This window comes from Ascidiella aspersa, chromosome 1 (assembly GCF_963924565.1).
Source record: "Ascidiella aspersa chromosome 1, kaAscAspe10.2, whole genome shotgun sequence".
Classification (NCBI taxonomy): domain Eukaryota; kingdom Metazoa; phylum Chordata; class Ascidiacea; order Phlebobranchia; family Ascidiidae; genus Ascidiella; species Ascidiella aspersa.
Window position 1 is genome coordinate 40,356,040 of NC_139447.1, and position 17,139 is coordinate 40,373,178.

The following is a 17,139-nucleotide window of genomic DNA, read 5'->3' on the forward strand; positions in this document are numbered from 1 at the left end:
GATGTTTTATATTTGTTAAAACGCAGAAATGTGGTTTGCTTCTCCATGTTTGATTTATGTTTGTCGCGACAAACGTGCGGCTGAATCGTGTCGCGTCGTGCTTGGAGCGACACATTTGTCGCGTCCCCGGAAACCACGCGACGCTAATTTCTTGCGAATTAATAATCGATTAAATATGAATAATGAGCTGCGATTTGTTTTTTGAATAAACATTTATTGTGGTATTTTCCTGAGAATAAAGTTTTGTCACAATCGTTCCGCATACAAGAAGACAAAATTGATCAAATGTAATGAAAAGTTTTCTGATTACTTTTCGCTTTTCAGTTACGTTTGCTTTATAGAATTTTAAGTGACTAAGAATGTTATAAAAGCAATTGCGTTTGATAAAAACTGTAAATGTTTCCTTTTATTTCCATCTCGTTCTTTAAACTTTCTTCCATACGAAACTTTTTGTACGCATTTGCTTGGTGGATTTATCAAGCGTATTACCTTATGGATTGAATTCTGCTAGTGCTTGTATCAATCAAACCATTTTTTATATTTCGAAATTCGCTGTGTTTAATCTCACTGTATAAAAGTGCTTTTGAATTGTTATTACTGCAGATCAGACGTTTCGAAATGAACATATAACCGAAAATATAAGATTTAAAAGCACTTGATCGTTAAGAAATATTATTTTCATGTTTTTCCCTGCTGACAAAACACTAATTATACGCTTTTATGTAATTTATTTACCAACCAAACAGTGCTAACAACTGATACAATTCAGTAATATTGAATGAAAACTTACCTAAATTTAAACAAATTCTGAAGAAAATATATTTAAACAACAAAAAATAGTTTTTATTAACTCTTTGTTTATTAATTGACTGGCCAGTATGTTTGACCACAAGGAAAGTAAAAACACTAAAACATCTCGCTCGTGCGTCAACCACCAAATATTGACGTCATACCGCCCTCCGGCTGTGTGACGTAACAAAAGAAACGCGATAAAAGCGCCCGCGACGCAAAAACTTCGCAAGAATTTTAAATGTAAGTGTTGTGCTTTCGTTAAGACAGTGTTGACTCCACGGAATAGTAGAAACCGTACCTTTCCCACCTTTTGCGGGATTTTTCAACATTATAATGTTTAGGAGAAAACTTGTATATCCCCACAGGAAGTTAAGCTGAGGCGTTTGTGGTGGAAATAGTTTTGTCGGGCGAGTTTATTTTCATCTTGCGTTGATATTTTAAGTAAGGCTCAATTTTACATCGGCTGTGCTTTGGTAAGTGGTAATAAAAGTATTTATCATTGATTTAATTTAGTGTGAACGAAAGGAGTTTATTTTTGAAATATTTCTGTTATTTAAATAAGTAAGTTCAGTTCCTTTTGAAAACGAAAGATACCCTTTTGAAAACGAAAAGAAACAAAAAGTACAATATAATCCTAACAATGTCACCAGTGTATCCCATTTAAAATGCATTTGTCGAGTGCTACATTGTAAATGACTGCTCTTTCCCGCTTAATGTAGTCAACGACACTTTATGTGAAATAACAGTCAGAATAGAAGATCAGTTATAATTGATGAAGGCGCTCATTCGATGTAGATTAGGGGTGTGGCTAAATCTAAAACAAATTTGGAAATCGTGATGTTTTGCCGCTACCAGTTGCTTCTTGGTCTTGTGGAACTTATTGTGGTATTTTAACGATAAAATTGGACAAACCCGAAATAACTTCAATCGTTTAAGTTTGCCGATTATCGCTAATTAATGAATAATGGCAAGGAAGGGAGATTCCGTTGCCGCTAATTAAACTTTGATGTTGTAAAAGAGATGAAAAGAGTTAATTTAACAACAAAAATACTTTTTTATAAGAAATATCCACTTTTTTGTGTTAACAGATATTTCGCGATGTTAAAACAAGGCAACAGCAATTTTATTCAAATTGGACACCAAGGGTTGAATTATATATTTATCGAAATGCAGTTTACTCAGTTGAGGAATTGAAATATCTCCACCCTTTAGTGCGTTGATTACTTTTACGAGCGTAATTACCATAACTTTCAAAGCGTTCCAGAACACACCCTAACATCGGACATTTTTACAATTGCTCGTTACGTAATACTGTCCTGACGTCAAAAAGTGATTGTTACGACATGTTTTAATTGTTTTGTAACAAGGAAACGCCTACTATTTATAAAAATTGATAAATGCTTTTTCGATCTGTGTAAAACATGGAACTTGCATCGATAAAACGTGTGTGTGAATATCACAAATACCAAAGAGACGTGTCATGTTTATTTTTTGTTACGTAACTGTGGAATGCGCGCGATTTCCGTCATTTTATCGCGGTGCAATCTGCCAAGATTATGAAGGAATCGCGTTTTAATGCAATACATCGTCATATATCACCACTCTGTGGTGTAATAAACGTACTGTTTTAATAAAAATGACCAATTTGCCTGCACAGTAATAAGCAGCTATAAGTTGTGGATATTAAAAACAATTAAACCCACGACTTTTAAGATAATTAACATTTTCCCACGAATTCGCAGCAAAATCTGTTTTAGTGCTTTAATTACGCCGCTTGTTTAATTCCCTCGCAATATTTTTCCAACAGCTTAAATATGTTTGTATTTCCGGCCACAAGTAAAACCCCCTTCGTTCCAAACCACTAAAAAGTCTAGAAACTTTTAAAACAGCTGCTAACAACAAAGTTATATCGCATTCTAAACGCGAATCCATGCTTATGTAAAAATGAAAGTGATACACCAAGTGCAAGTTATTTTTGTATCTTTAGGAAGTAATAACTGACTTATCCTAATAGCGGATTGCCATAAAACGAGTAAAAAAGGCTCAGTTGTAATTGCTAACCTACAAAAACATTGAATTGCCGGAGCCGGGATTCGAGCCCAGTTTTAATTTTTGCAAAACATCCAGCTTTTTCACCACTTTCGTTCTCAGCATTTTTGTGAGTTACGTTAAAAACCGCAAGCTGCCTGATCCGGGATTCGAACCCGGTTCTGAAGATCCCTGCTTAGTGTTGGTGACTTGGAGTGCCTCGGGCGATAAAATCAACTTTTCGATCTCGCGTCGCGTCATGCGACATGATTTTGGATTGTGACGCAACAGCGATATCTCTGCCGATATTTTCCCCCGGGCGAAATCTAAATTTGCAAGCTTGATTGGCGAGATCTTTAATAGCACTTGTGGGAGTTGTATGTGATTTGTTGTGCTCTTCGTTCCAGCAAAGCTTGGTTTATGACGCGTTTGTTTTACCTCGTGCTTCAAGGTCACGTCAAGTGTATTTTTGAGCTTGCTTTGCACACGTGGCAGCCTTAAATAGCTGCTCGTGCATTTTGCGCACGTTTTGTGAGGTAAATGGGAAAGTTTGTGCATCAAGTCTGTGTTTATGAAGTTAACAGAGTTAGAAATAGCCCGGGTGGTTTTCCACTCATGACTAGTTGTTCACTGAATAGTTATTATGTTGAAGCACCTTAAAAGGAGCTGGTTTAGGAAGAACAAATATATTACTTTAAATAAAATTTAAGAGAAATATAATTGGCAATAAATGTAAAGTCCCAGAAAAAACTTGAACAAGGCAAATAAAAATTTAAAATCTAATTTATTTAAATGTAAAATAACAATCACCGACTTTAATTAAGTTTAATCAGAACAAGAATATTTTGTTTTACTCAAAGTCTTTTGAATTTATAGTCATTAAACTGTCTTTAAATAAACATTTAATTCGTTTTTTAAATATTTTAACTGCCATGTGTTTTAATATATTTCACGTTTATACAAATATGTATTGCGACATTTAAAATGTTACTAGACTGTTTAATATCCTTTTTACAATGTCTTGACATTTTGCAATTATTGCTTGCGTAAACACTTCACCAAACCTACATAAATGTTAAAAGTGCTTTAACTAGATCACTAATGGAAGTTGCGCAAGTTTTCGGGGTTACTCGGGTTCATTTTATCCCGAGTAATGACGTCATGAGGTCACGTCCGGTCACTGGGCTTTAACTTACTGGGAATGTAAGCTTGGCTCTTCCGCTTAAAGTTTGTGATTTTCTACGTTGGTTTGTGGCTGATTCTCCTGCTAAATCATTAGCTGTAGGGGATTGGGTTCCGGTGAAGAGCTCGATGTTGTTAACGAGTCTTTAGTGCTTCTCAGTCCATGGGTCGCAAAACAAAACTGTTTGGCCGTTTGATTTGAGTGGGTCGCTGGATGTTTTAGTTCACAATTAAGATGGGTTCTGTGAGGTTTGCCAAATTTTTAAACAATGTGGAAGGCGACATGGCTAATATTTAATAAATTCAAACTTGTTAATGTCTTATCTTTTACATGTTCGTTAGCTCACATAAAGTTTAATGAAGATAATTGTGTCGCCAAAGCTTTATACTTATGCTTAGTCATCGCACATGAAAGGTTGAAAAACACCGCTTTAGATTCATTTCTCTTTTCAATGTGTTAGCAACCAAATGTTGGTTATGTACTAGCACTTTATTTTGCATCAGCTTATTTCTCCTGTGATGTTATTAAAGTATCCTTGATAAAATCAATCAAGATTACCAATTCTTTATATAACTTTTATATGAGCTTTGATGAAGTTGAATTTTCATTTATTGCAGATATATCCTTATCAATGATATTTTATCCAGTTTGTGACTAAGTCATCAATGTAGTGCTTTGTTTAGAGTCAGGATACTTAGGTGTTTTTGCTGGAGGAAATCAAAAAATTATCAGGGGTGACGTAATTAAATACGTCAAATGTGACGTGTATTTATTATAAATTTATTAAACTATTTATATAGTAGAGAGCGTAAACATTTGTTTTTTTGAATTTTACTTTTTGTAAATTTAAAAAATAAAACAATTTACTTTATTTGTAAACTTAGTTTTTTTTTTGGTTAAAAAAAATGTTGTAATTTATCTTTAGGCGATTCTTAAACAGGTTTAACTTTGCTCCCTGCCTAATAATAATATTTGCCAGGAGCCACGATTGTTAGTTGTGAGACTTTCAAGCAAAGTTAATTGTTCTAAGTTTGAAGCCATTTGGTTGTTTCTGAACTTCCAATTAGTGGAAGGGTTTTAAGAAGAACGTAGGTTCATAATTTGCTACAGAGAGCGGCTGAAAATGTCGTGAAGTTCAATTGTTTTTTTTATAAACACTTTGTTTCCTTGAACAATTAAATAATATTTGTCTAAATTTTCTAAGATTGTGAGTTAAAATATTTCACCGTAAACCTTTTTTCAAGATTTTTTTAATTTTTTTTTAAGCACATGGTTGAAATTGGTCGTTTTAAGACTATTTTGCAAAATTACTTTTTCAGTTACTTTTAATAGTAATTTCAAGATATATTTAAAAGCTATATACGCTCATTTTTGAGCCGTTTTATTAAGTTAAGTTTACTTGAAATTTTAGCCCGACGATAATTTATTTGAAACAAATAAATATGTCGATTTTTTTCGTACGGTTAAGCTCTTCGTTTTTTTGGGTTTTTAAGGGACTGCTTAGGTAATCTGAAAACATTCTTTCGCAAAAATAGCCTTCAAAAGACCAATTTCAACCACGTGCTTAAGTTAAAAATATTGGAAAGAGGTTTTCGGTGGGATTTCAACTCACAATCTCGGAATCAGTTTTTATAATTGTTGAAATGTAATTGGACAATAAGCCCTTCAGTAAGAAAAAGCGACTTTTATGTTTTATAATATTGAAATTCCGTAATGACAAAGTGTCAGCCAACTTGTTTTGAAAGCTTGATTAACATTATTTTTGGTGGTAATAAAATATCGTGTTGTAGTCTGGGGTTACACACCTTTATGTTGCAATAGTTTAATAAAACCAAACATGATCAACTAGTAAGATAAACATTTCTCGCTTCTCCTTGTTGAACTTGGCGTAAATTGCTAATTTAAACATAAACTTCAACCTAAGCACTATTTTTACCTTCTAAACATACGTTGGTAGTAGGTCAACAATTAGGGGACAAAACTTTTGAACAAATTTGGTTTTACAACCTGAAAAAATCTCTTAAACATTTCAATCGCTTGCATTTTGCTTGTTGCATAATAATGACGTAATTTGGAATCAGATCGCGATACTTGATGTCCAAAATATCGGACAAATCCATCAACTAAACAATTTTTTAACTTTTTTCCGCCCATTTCTTTCTTTTAGGTTTAGGCCATTTTCTTTTATTTGTGGTTTGACCTTGGTTGACCTCGGTTTCGATTATGGGGAAGCCCCATATGATGACAGCGCCTCTAGTGTTCGTTTTGTTTGTTGTAGCACAAGTCAACTCGCAAGGTAAGTCGGGGTTGATGGTAATATTTAAACAATATTTAGTCTTAAAATGGTTAAATCACACGCTGATCTACAATTGGGGAATGCTTTAAATTAAATTTTAAATTAATGGTAATTAAGTAGATTTATCAAACTGCCATTAAGTCCAAATATCGAAGTTACTAAACTGCAGCGACGATATTTGGCCCACTATGCTCCAGTCTGTAAAATAACTTGAAAATTAATGTCAACGCCAAATAGGCCGAGCAGATCAAAATCATATTGATTAAGACGTTTCTATAGGGACTTGTATCATCTTCAGTTAATGTGTCTGAAATTCGTATTGAAGGTGGAATAAAAAAAATAGGCGAAACGTAATAAGTGAGGTTTGAATCTATTTCATCACATGATGATACAAGTTCGTATCGAAATGTCTCGATCAGAAGACGTCGATCTACTCGACCTTTTTGGCTTTGAGATTTATTAATAAAGCTTCATTATTTCGTCTCATAAAAAACTTTTTTCCCTAACATGTATAAAAGCTGTTTAACTTCACTTTTCTCTCTTACAGCTTGCATCAACCAACTCGGTGACTCAGCCTGCAACACGTATGCCTCATTCGGCGACCTGTACTGCAAAAACTTACTATGGGGTGGCTGGTTGAAGCAAAACTGCTATAAGGCTTGCGGTCATTGCACAGGCAAGATTTTAAATATTTTGTGATTTTATTACGAAATACTGCTTTTTCTAAAAAAAAATTCTAAATTTCTAAAAAGTGTCACTTAGTTATGTGTAATGCACCAGAATGTCTGATGCTTTCGGCTTACAAGACAAAATACAAAAAAGGCTGCATAAAAAAAAACACATATATGTTCAACACCTGTGATCTAGCCCTTCTGAAGCTGCTTTTGACCAACGATTACGGCTTATGTATCATGCTTGTTTCATATGAGAAACACAGTTTGGTGACAAAACTGCTCTAATGACTTAAGTCAATGACTTGTCTTTAGTTAATGTTGTTAAATGACTTAGCTTAAATCGTTTGGTCAAAATAACTTACTTGGGCTTAAGTCATTGTGCAAAATAAGTTGGGTTTAAATTGTGTTTTCAATAAATGTATTTTTTTAAAACTTGTTTTATTTATCTCAATTTGTTGTACGTAAAACAATTTGCTGATTGTATACTGCGTTTTGTTATTCATAGTTTGGTTTATTGCCCATAAAGTTAACTAATTTTTTTAATTGATTGTTAATTTTTAATTTTAATGACTTCTGGGACTTATTCATTAAAAACTTAATTTGTTTTTAAAATAGTTTGAATGGGATTTCACTGTAAGGTAAAAATTAATCTGATAAGGGCTTCCTCAGCCACTGCCTTGTACCGCTTATATGGAGCAGTCTTCGGGGTCACTAGCATATATTTAATTATAATCTATTTAAACCATTGTTTGGTTTTCAATGATGACTTCAAAGACTTCCCCAGAGAAACGTGAGTATGGGGGGCGAATTACCATGATCCTATGGAATGGTATGAAAGGTGTAGAACAACTGCACCAAGCTATAAACAATGTATCGTATTTCATCTGTTTTCTTAAGTGGTAACTCTCTAAACGTTTGGCGAAAAGAAAACGTTTTCTAATTAACGATTAAAAACAGCGACATTTTGCCGATCTATAGTGTGGCACTCGAGCTCAGCTTACTACTCTAGTCCAAAAATATAACTTCCAACCAATATCTAAGATTTATTCAAAATGCAACCTACTTCTGTATGGGCTCTGATATTGATGTTAGATATAATTCGAAGCTTTGGTTGGCGTAACGATTGCCAGTATGTATTCGTATGTTTAGCTGCCGGCCCAACTTGGTCTGAATGGACTCCTTACACCTCGTGCAATCCAACTTGTGGTCCTGGAACCAAATCGCGGTCGAGGACTTGCTCCGGAGGGACCGGGTGTGTTGGCGAACCCCTGGAAACAGTGTCGTGTCAGGCTGGTGTTTGTGCGTGTAAGTGGGGCGACAGATTGGCACAAAGTGCTTCTTGTAAAGTTTTGCGCAACAAGTGAATGTGCCAGAAGTGGAAAATATGTAGCAGATACGATATTTAGTGACCGGACCTGTCGAAGTGATTAGATAAGTGGCGTTACGGATGGCGTAATATTTCTTGCTAAAAAGAGTGCTAAAAAGTGTGTAAAGTCGTAAATATTTTAATTTTTTCTAAATAAACTATAAGACGTATAAAGCTGGTCTATACTTTGAACCTTGAGTTGAACAATAGCACTACTTCGCAGCGTCAAGCACGTGGAACGACTGGGGAAACTGGGCTGGGTGTTCGGTTACTTGCGGCGGTGGGACTTCTAAAAGGACGCGGACTTGCAGTGGAGGGAATGGACAGTGTCCCGGCTTCAGTGAAGAGACACAAGCCTGCAAAAGCAATCTGTGTCCAGGTTAGTCACTTTGACATGTATCTTTCAATTTGTTAATTTATGTTAAACGTGTCAGGCATGCTATTGTGGCTGTGCCAATAATAACTCTATTTTGTGAAAAATAAACTTGATTTATTGTTTTAGATTTGCTTGCTATTTGCTCCAGCCACATGAAATAATACAGGGAATGAAATAAATTGCAATATTTTTTATTTGAAAACGTCAAGACGTGACATCCTTTGCATAGTTAACTTTTCATTTTCGAGTGTGCGATTAGACGCCTTCGGGATAAAACGATTTCAACAAAAAAACAAACGAGAAACATAACTTGGATTCACGTTAAGTTAAAAAAAATACTTCTACGTATTGAAATATAGTAATTGGGTCATGCCCACCGTGGTTTGTATTGCCTGGAACTAGTATTGCTTGTAACGGTAAGTGTGTGGTTTTATCAGCAAACTTTATTAACAGTTTGGGGAAACTGGAGCGCCTGGGTTTGTTCTGTCACTTGTGGAAGTGGAACCGAAACGAGGAACAGGGTTTGTGCGAATGGGAACCCCGGGGAAATCGGATGTGAAGGTTCAGCGAAGGAAACAAGGCCCTGCTCCCTCGCCATCTGCCCTGGTGAGTTCAACTCAATCAGTGCTTTAGTTTTGTTTTAGTTTTTCCACAAAACCAATGTTGTCATCTTTGTGTTTTTGAAAAATTGTTTTAAATTTTTTCAATTTTTTCGAAATATTCTTGGGTTTTTTAAAGTTTAATTTTTTGTCGCCGTTTTGCTGAACGAATAGAAGTTAAACCAAATTTAACGCTGCGGAGGAAATAAACAACTACCAGATACCAGTGAAAGACTTGAAAGAAAAGTTATTTTTTGTAATCTATTTTATAAAGGTGTTATTAGATACTAGGAATTTGATAATATCGGATCTGAGCCGATACCGATACCAAATATGTCGGTATCGTTCGATACTTGGGCGGTATCGATGCCTGTCCGATATCAAACTATTGAGGAACTTCATTCATTATTTGCCTTGTGCTTTCTACTTTAAAAGAATATTAACTGATATCGAATATAAATTAGTTTTGCGATACAAAATAAAATCTTGACCTAATATAATCTAAAAATCACCACCATATCAAATTAATTTATTTTGCTTCATGAGCATAGTAATGACGTCATTGGTATCTGATCGCGATGCTTATTGTCCAAAATCATCGGATATCGGAATTAAATGTCGAGTATAGGACATTCCTATTAGATACAGCCTGTAGCGTCCATTTTTGTAGTTAAATTAAAATTCAAACCCAACAGAAAACATTATAATTAAAATAATAAAACTATACTTGTTTAATTATCCTCAGAGTTTAAATCTAATTGGAAATGCCGAATTTGGAAAAATTTTTGTAATTTTCGCACACCATTTCAACCAAAAATTTGGGATTTAAGTTCAAATTAAAACTCATTTCAACAATGTTGGCTATCTCAACTTATTCTGTTTTTGTTTATATGGCTGTAAAAATTTAATTAGAATAAAATTTTATAGTTTGGCGAATGAAATCTCGCTCTGGCAAGTGGCACCCTTGGACCTCTTGGTCATGTTCTGTTACTTGCGGGCGTGGCAAGCGAGTCAGGACCAGAAAATGCCAAACTTCGTCGTGCAGGGGACCCAGAAAACAAATTCGCAGATGTTCAGTAAACAATTGCGCAAAAAATACTGGTATGCGTACCTGGCATGCCTTAGTGGCAGTTTGACGTGTGTCACTGGCAACCTGGCATGTATTGTTGGCAATTTGACAGGTGTCATTGGCAACTTGGCATGTCTTATTGGCAATTTGACGCGTGCCACTGGCATTGTGACAGATGCCACTTTCAAACCTGCAATGCCATTGCAACAGGTTTCAGTGTTAAATCGTGTTTGAACTTTTTGTGGAATTTTTTTGTGGATTTTGGTGTGCGTTTTCAGAGCACAACAGTTTTTGGTGCAATTTTGTTTTTTTGGGTGTTTTTTTGTTTTTTTGTGTGTTTTTTTGGTGCACGCATTTTATTTTTCTCCCATGTGCAGCGGAAAGCCAAAGAACCTTGGAACTTCAATCTCGTTTATTGGTAATTACAACAATGTGCTTTTTGTTTCTGTTTTTACCAGTTGTTTGCTTTTTGCATACGAGCATTCAGCCAGTCCTTTGTTTGCAACAAGTTGATAACCACAGCCACTTAAGATTAATGTATGTTTAAACTTTGAGTAGAGAAATAATGGCCAATTAAAAGATATATTTATGAAAATGATGTACGGTACTGACCAGATTTTTCGTGCTGATTATCACCAACCTTAAGGTTTTTCAAGTTTTTGTGGCTACTTTTAAACATTATGTTTTAACATTAAAGATATTCAGTGTGGTTTTACAACTTGCACTAAAAGTTCGCTTTTTTGTCGCATTCCCGTCACTGCGACTCTATCCACTTGTAAACTTGGACAAATGGATTTGTTCCAGCTTTTTTAAAACTAAATTAACAAAAAAATTAGAGGTACTTAATTTTCGGAAATTTAAATTAAATTACCTTCAAAAAAATTTAAACAAGAAATAACTTTTAAAAAATCACAATAATTTTTAATCACAGCATGTATTCCTAATAAAACAGTAAATGGCCACGATTGTCACTTTTCAAGCTTTATAATTCAACTCCTGAATGGTGGTTTGTCCGATTGAAATATTAAAAAACACTGCTGGAAAAAATAAATTTACATAAAACTGAAATTAAATCAAAACCAACATAAATACTCAACAAAAGAATCTCGCAATCCATCTTAAAATGATAATTAATACCATATCGCTGCAATCCATTCATTTAGACATCAATATATTTGTCCAAGTTTCCTGTGTGTGAACAATAATAGAATACACGCAGCAAAGCGTAGGTTATCGTCAATCTGTAGCGGGCTAAACACTTATGTTCCTCTGTTCAGTGAATCCTTGGAGTGACTGGACGGCTTGCCAACCGACTTGTGGGCAAGGTTTCAAGACAAGAGCGAGATCTTGCGGTCCAACTTGCACACAAACAGAAGGACAACAATGCCAGAACACAGCAAACTGCCAGTAAGTTAACATAGTTTGTATACACATATATCAACAATTAGTTATACACCTCTTAGTAATGCACTTATATCAAATACACTTATACATCTTATATATGTAAATATAATATATAAAACAAGATTTTGGTTTGCATTCATTTTTTGTAGAAAATTAGTTTGCATGTTTTTTTAAGGTGTAGAAACATTTATAAAGACCTGCTATCACAACCAAAGATATTACGCTTTTGTATACCAACATTAAGATGCTGTACCATTAGCCTACAATAAAACTCACGGTTTTAAAAAAAAATTCTTAAAAAAGTTCTTATGAATTGTCAATAAGGTTCATAATAATAACCAAGTTTAAAATTGCTTTGTCAATCAAATCCTGTTGTTATAAACAATTGCCGTTGGGAAACTCAATAAACAGAGACGGCTGCCTGACGTCACTCGTTTCGCATTGTGGTTAGTATCAGAACGATGGGCTGTTGGTTTAATTTTGTTCCTTCTTTATTGTTCTCGTTTAGTCTTTTTACCTTTTAGTTTTAGAATTCCCTACTGTTTGTTAAAAGCTTAAACCCCTACATTTAAACTTGAGACCTCTGAAGTTTCTCAACCTTTTTACACGGCAATTTAAATACCAAACGTAGCTATAACAGTGAAACTTTGGCGAACAAAACAGGACATAATAAAATCGAATATGTAGCAAAATGCCCATAGAGAGGTCGGTGGCGTTTTGTGAACACTTCGACTGTCTATTTATTCAATTTGAACATAGTGGGGATGAGCTTTGATATTCTAACTACAACCTCCAACGATTATTCTCCCAAATCAAGTATATTTATTACATACCATGTCTTATTCATCACCAAAACCCAAGAAACACTGTTCTGTACCTTTAGGCTTAACTGACTCGATAACCATTTTGTGGATGTTCATACTTGTGTTCAAATTTGCATTGACAATTAAACAGCGTGTGTTATGACCAGGTGCCCGGCTGCCCCCTGCGTTGATAGCGGGTTCTGCTTCGCCAGCTTTTGTTTCTTCTACCAGCACAACGGTTGCCAGAAAACCTGCGGCACTTGTCCAACTTCACAATCTTGCGGTGAGTCGACTTCGTAGAAAATTAATGGAATCAAAAAGTGAAATCACGAAAACTTTCCTCTTTGAACACATTTGCATATTATTAAAAAAATCTCATATTGCAATTATGTCTATTCCCCAACATTTCGGCAGGTTCTATTCAAGTCGCCTTCTCCAGAGTGTATCCACTTCGCTCGTAATGCAATGTTTAAGTTAAGATTTTGTTAAATTTCTAATTAAAGTAAAACATTCTGATAAAAATGAAGTCTCGATTTTGATAGATTTCTACTTAAAGTTAAAATTTATGTTTTTAAATAATTTTGATAAAATTAAAATAATTTCTAAATAAACTAAAAATTCTGATAATAATGAAGTCTCGGTTTTGTTGAACTTCCAAGTCAAAAAAACATTAATTTTTTATTAATTTTAATAAATATTAGGTTTCGATTTTAATTAATATCGAATTAACGTAAAAAAAACATTATTTTTGTTGAATTTTAATTAAAATTAAACGTCCCAATTAAAAAAATTGATAAAAATGTCCAAAGTTTGCTTCATTTCCCGCGTTCACGTAAACTTCTAGTGACAAATTGTTTCAGTTGCGGCTTGGGATGATTGGAGCGGTTGGACTGTGTGCAGCGAGGTTTGTGGATCCGGGGAGAGGAAAAGGTTCAGGGGGTGCAACAAAGTTACCGGGGTATGCTCCGGGAACTACGAACAAACGGAGGACTGCAACGTCACTCCTTGCTCGGGGGGAGGTCAGTAGGGGGGGGGGCAAGAATCACTAAGCATGAGCATTGTAGTTTTTAACTCCTTCTAAATTATAATTAATTGATGAAATTAACCTATAAATTGTTTAAGCACAAAACTAATTTTGAAATAAATCTTGATAATGAATTGCAAAGCCAACTAAAGATGATACAAGTTCGTATCAAAACGCTCTAATTAAGAGGATGCCGATCTACTCGACCTTTGTGGCTTTGCAATTTATTATCAAGCTAAATGCAATTTATTATCAAGCTGTTGCTAACATTTTTTCTGGTTTGGGCCCCAATTCTGTTTTTGTCGATTATGATCAGTGAAATAATTACAAATTCTTCTCAGCACCAATAGTTCGAGGTTCAAGTGTACAATGCAGTTATTTGAAACCACAAGCCTGAGTCAGAAGGTCCGAGTGAAAGAAACAACAACGATCGTAAAGCAACACACGCGAGAAGCAGTTAAAATGAACTGTAACCAAAACTTCGCTTTATATTCTGAAGTGTTCCGATAAAGTAGTCTAAGTAGTGCTCCATTAATTTCTGAAGTACAATTGTTTTATGGAAGCTCGGTAAGTCGAAAAGTTCGAAAAGAATCGGTTTTTGAGAAAAACCGACAAGTGGTCCAACTCTTCTGATGAACTACTTAAACAACGTCGCGATCTCTTAGTGACGTCATACAGAGCGCCGATAAGTAATCCGGGAAAGTAATAAGTAATTAGGCAGATCGTGATTTCCACTTGATGACTTGAAAGGTTTCAGGTGATTTAGACACCAGCTGGTTTGACCAAGTGTTACAGGAAACCAGCAGTTGCGATCGCACGTTTCAGCTCCGCATTAACTGTTATTAGCTAACTTACGGCGGCAATCTTAAAACAACCTTGCTTTGGTAGCTTTTTGAAGAAATTGCTTATTTTTTTTTACTTTGATTTTTATTTTACTTTTTTTTTCACTTAATATGCTTATTTAGCGGAATTATGAGATTCTTTACTTAAACGAAAGTTTTTCCAATTGATTCTATTTGTTTCTTGACTGAAATTAATTCGGCAAGTTGGACGTTCGAACGCAATAGCATTTACCAGCAACATCAGTTTGCTTGGTGCTGACTGAAAATTGGCCTCAGGCTTTATTAAGAAGCAATAATCAGGAAATGTTAAAACTAGTTTTGCAATAAGCGCCTTTAAATTACCTCGGGCAAGTTGAACAAAACGCAGGCAGCGCAGATTAAGAAGTTAAGGTTCTGGAAATGATAGCAGATTGTAGTTTTGTTTTTAATAGCAACAAACAACTGCAAATGGATGCGTCCATTAGGTGCTTGAACTGAGAGCAATTAAACATGAAATCAATATAGAGAGTCCATTACACGAATATCACCACAAATTTAATTGGACAAGTGAATCTTTAAACCTATACTTGATTGGTAAATAAAAAGCCAAAACGGTCTTGATACGAACTTCATCTTTAGTTAAACAAGTTCGTATCGAAACGTCTTAATCAAGATGATGTTGATCTACTCAACCTTTTGGGCTTTGACATTCATTATCAAACTACATTACAGATCCGTGCATAGTGCACCCAAGTATACTTTGATTGATTGCTGATTAAAATCCTAAACAATAACTTGACGCTAGTGTTTAGCTTATTGCACACGAACTTATTGCAATTTGCGTCGCTTACCTCGCGGGTGATATTTGTTCTCAGGTGCTAGCTGGGGCGAATGGGGGAATTATGGAACTTGCACTTTAACTTGCGGGGGAGGGACAAAGTCAAGATCAAGAACTTGCAACAACGGAAATCCTGGTGATGTTGGTTGTGAGGGAAGCGCTACTGATCAAACTTCTTGCAACATACAAGCTTGCCCAAGTATGCTTGATTATATACACATAGTTATACACCAAGATATTTTAACGTGTTTTACAACCTTTGAATGTAAACGGATAAAGGGGATAGCTTGGCATATGACGAATGTACATTCAAAGCAGTAATAGAAATCTACCATGCTTAAATATAAACTATTATTTCACATAAAAACACTAGTCAGTCTATCACACTTTTTATAATTATTCTTATTCATACTAGTAATATACTAAACTATATCTAAGCTTACCCTATTATTGTTTAGCGAGCGCTGTTTACAGGAATAATGCAACAATAAATTAAATGCCATACTTGGTCGCTGAATGACGAAATATAGTTCTTATTTAGGCCTTTGACGTTTATTTAATGTAAGTTATAAGGCCAGTATTCGTTATCAAAGCCTCTAGTTTACTGGTTTACACAAATATGATTTATTTTTAACAAAAGGGTAATCAAAATCCATAAAGTTGATTACAGAACTATATTGGAGCTCAAAGGTTTAGTAAATATGTCGATGGAGCATTACGTCATCAAACCATTATAAACTGTTTACTAATAAATAACATAATTTATACTGCCTTGGGTAGTGAGTTGCTAAAAATTAAAAAATTGATCTCACTTAAAAACGTTTGCGAACCTCTGTTGTAGCTCAGCTCAACTATTGAACCAAAAAAAATCTAGTCGTGTACTAAATAGTCCCGGATCCCTGTTTAGCTGACTTACTTTGTGCTTCCACAGCGTGGGAAGACTGGGGCGGCTGGTCAAGCTGCTCGAAGTTGTGCGGTACAGGTTCCCAGGAGAGAGAAAGGTCTTGTCTGAACGGGCCTGGCTGCCCGGGTTCTAACACTGAGACACAATCATGCAACCCTTCTCCTTGTATTGGTGAACATTTAGTTTTTTCAAACCTTATTTGCATATTTTATAACAGTCCTTTTAACAGTTAAAAACTTTTACATTTTTAGCAAATTTAACAATTTTAGCAGTTTTAACAATTTTAGAAATTAAAAAAAAAAAAAAAAAAAAAAATTTGTCAACTCTATCAATTGCCATCAATTCTATCATGTATTTTTCAAAAAATTAAACAATAAAGGCTTTTTTATATGTTTCAGTCACCAGTTGGAGCGACTGGGGGAATTTTGGAGCTTGTTCTACATCTTGCGGAATAGGAACAAAGTCAAGGACAAGAACTTGCAACAACGGAAATCCTGGTGATGTTGGTTGTGAGGGGAGTGCTACAGATCAACAAACATGCAATCCACAAGCTTGCCCATGTAATGCTACTTCTTAATATCATTTTAATGGGTATTTGTATAAAATAAACTCGATATTTATAATTATTTGGTTTTAAATACCCAAGTTTAGCCAGTATTCTCATTATGTTGGATACATCCACCTTTGGTCGTTGATAAATTTCAGTGTATTTATGTGAATATGTTTAGTTTGGAGCAATTGGGGAGATTTCGCAGCTTGTACGGAGCTTTGCGGTGGAGGAACAAAAACAAGGACAAGAACTTGTAACAACGGAAATCCTGGTGACGTTGGATGCCTTGGAAGTACATCTAACCGACAAGCTTGCAATGAACAAGCTTGCGCAGGTAATGCTGTGTTGTACACGTGGATAATTCAAATAAAAGTAACTTTGGATCAAACTTCAAGAACCTGTTTAGTTAGCG

At 34.9% G+C, this 17,139-nt stretch overlaps 1 protein-coding gene across 1 annotated transcript in view; it reads left to right on the plus strand.

Annotated features, from left to right (window-relative positions):
* Positions 1-6,136: 6,136 nt before the first annotated feature.
* Positions 6,137-17,139, plus strand: part of LOC146170500 (SCO-spondin-like) — a 29,422-nt gene continuing 18,419 nt past the window's right edge. The window contains exons 1-12 of the mRNA XM_083381796.1: positions 6,137-6,299; positions 6,847-6,975; positions 8,123-8,278; positions 8,563-8,718; positions 9,169-9,321; positions 11,661-11,790; positions 12,758-12,873; positions 13,451-13,609; positions 15,311-15,472; positions 16,205-16,348; positions 16,576-16,737; positions 16,906-17,061. Coding sequence (XP_083237922.1) covers positions 6,227-6,299; positions 6,847-6,975; positions 8,123-8,278; positions 8,563-8,718; positions 9,169-9,321; positions 11,661-11,790; positions 12,758-12,873; positions 13,451-13,609; positions 15,311-15,472; positions 16,205-16,348; positions 16,576-16,737; positions 16,906-17,061 — 1,696 coding nt within the window. The 5' untranslated portion in view covers positions 6,137-6,226. The remainder of the gene's footprint in view (positions 6,300-6,846; positions 6,976-8,122; positions 8,279-8,562; positions 8,719-9,168; positions 9,322-11,660; positions 11,791-12,757; positions 12,874-13,450; positions 13,610-15,310; positions 15,473-16,204; positions 16,349-16,575; positions 16,738-16,905; positions 17,062-17,139) is intronic.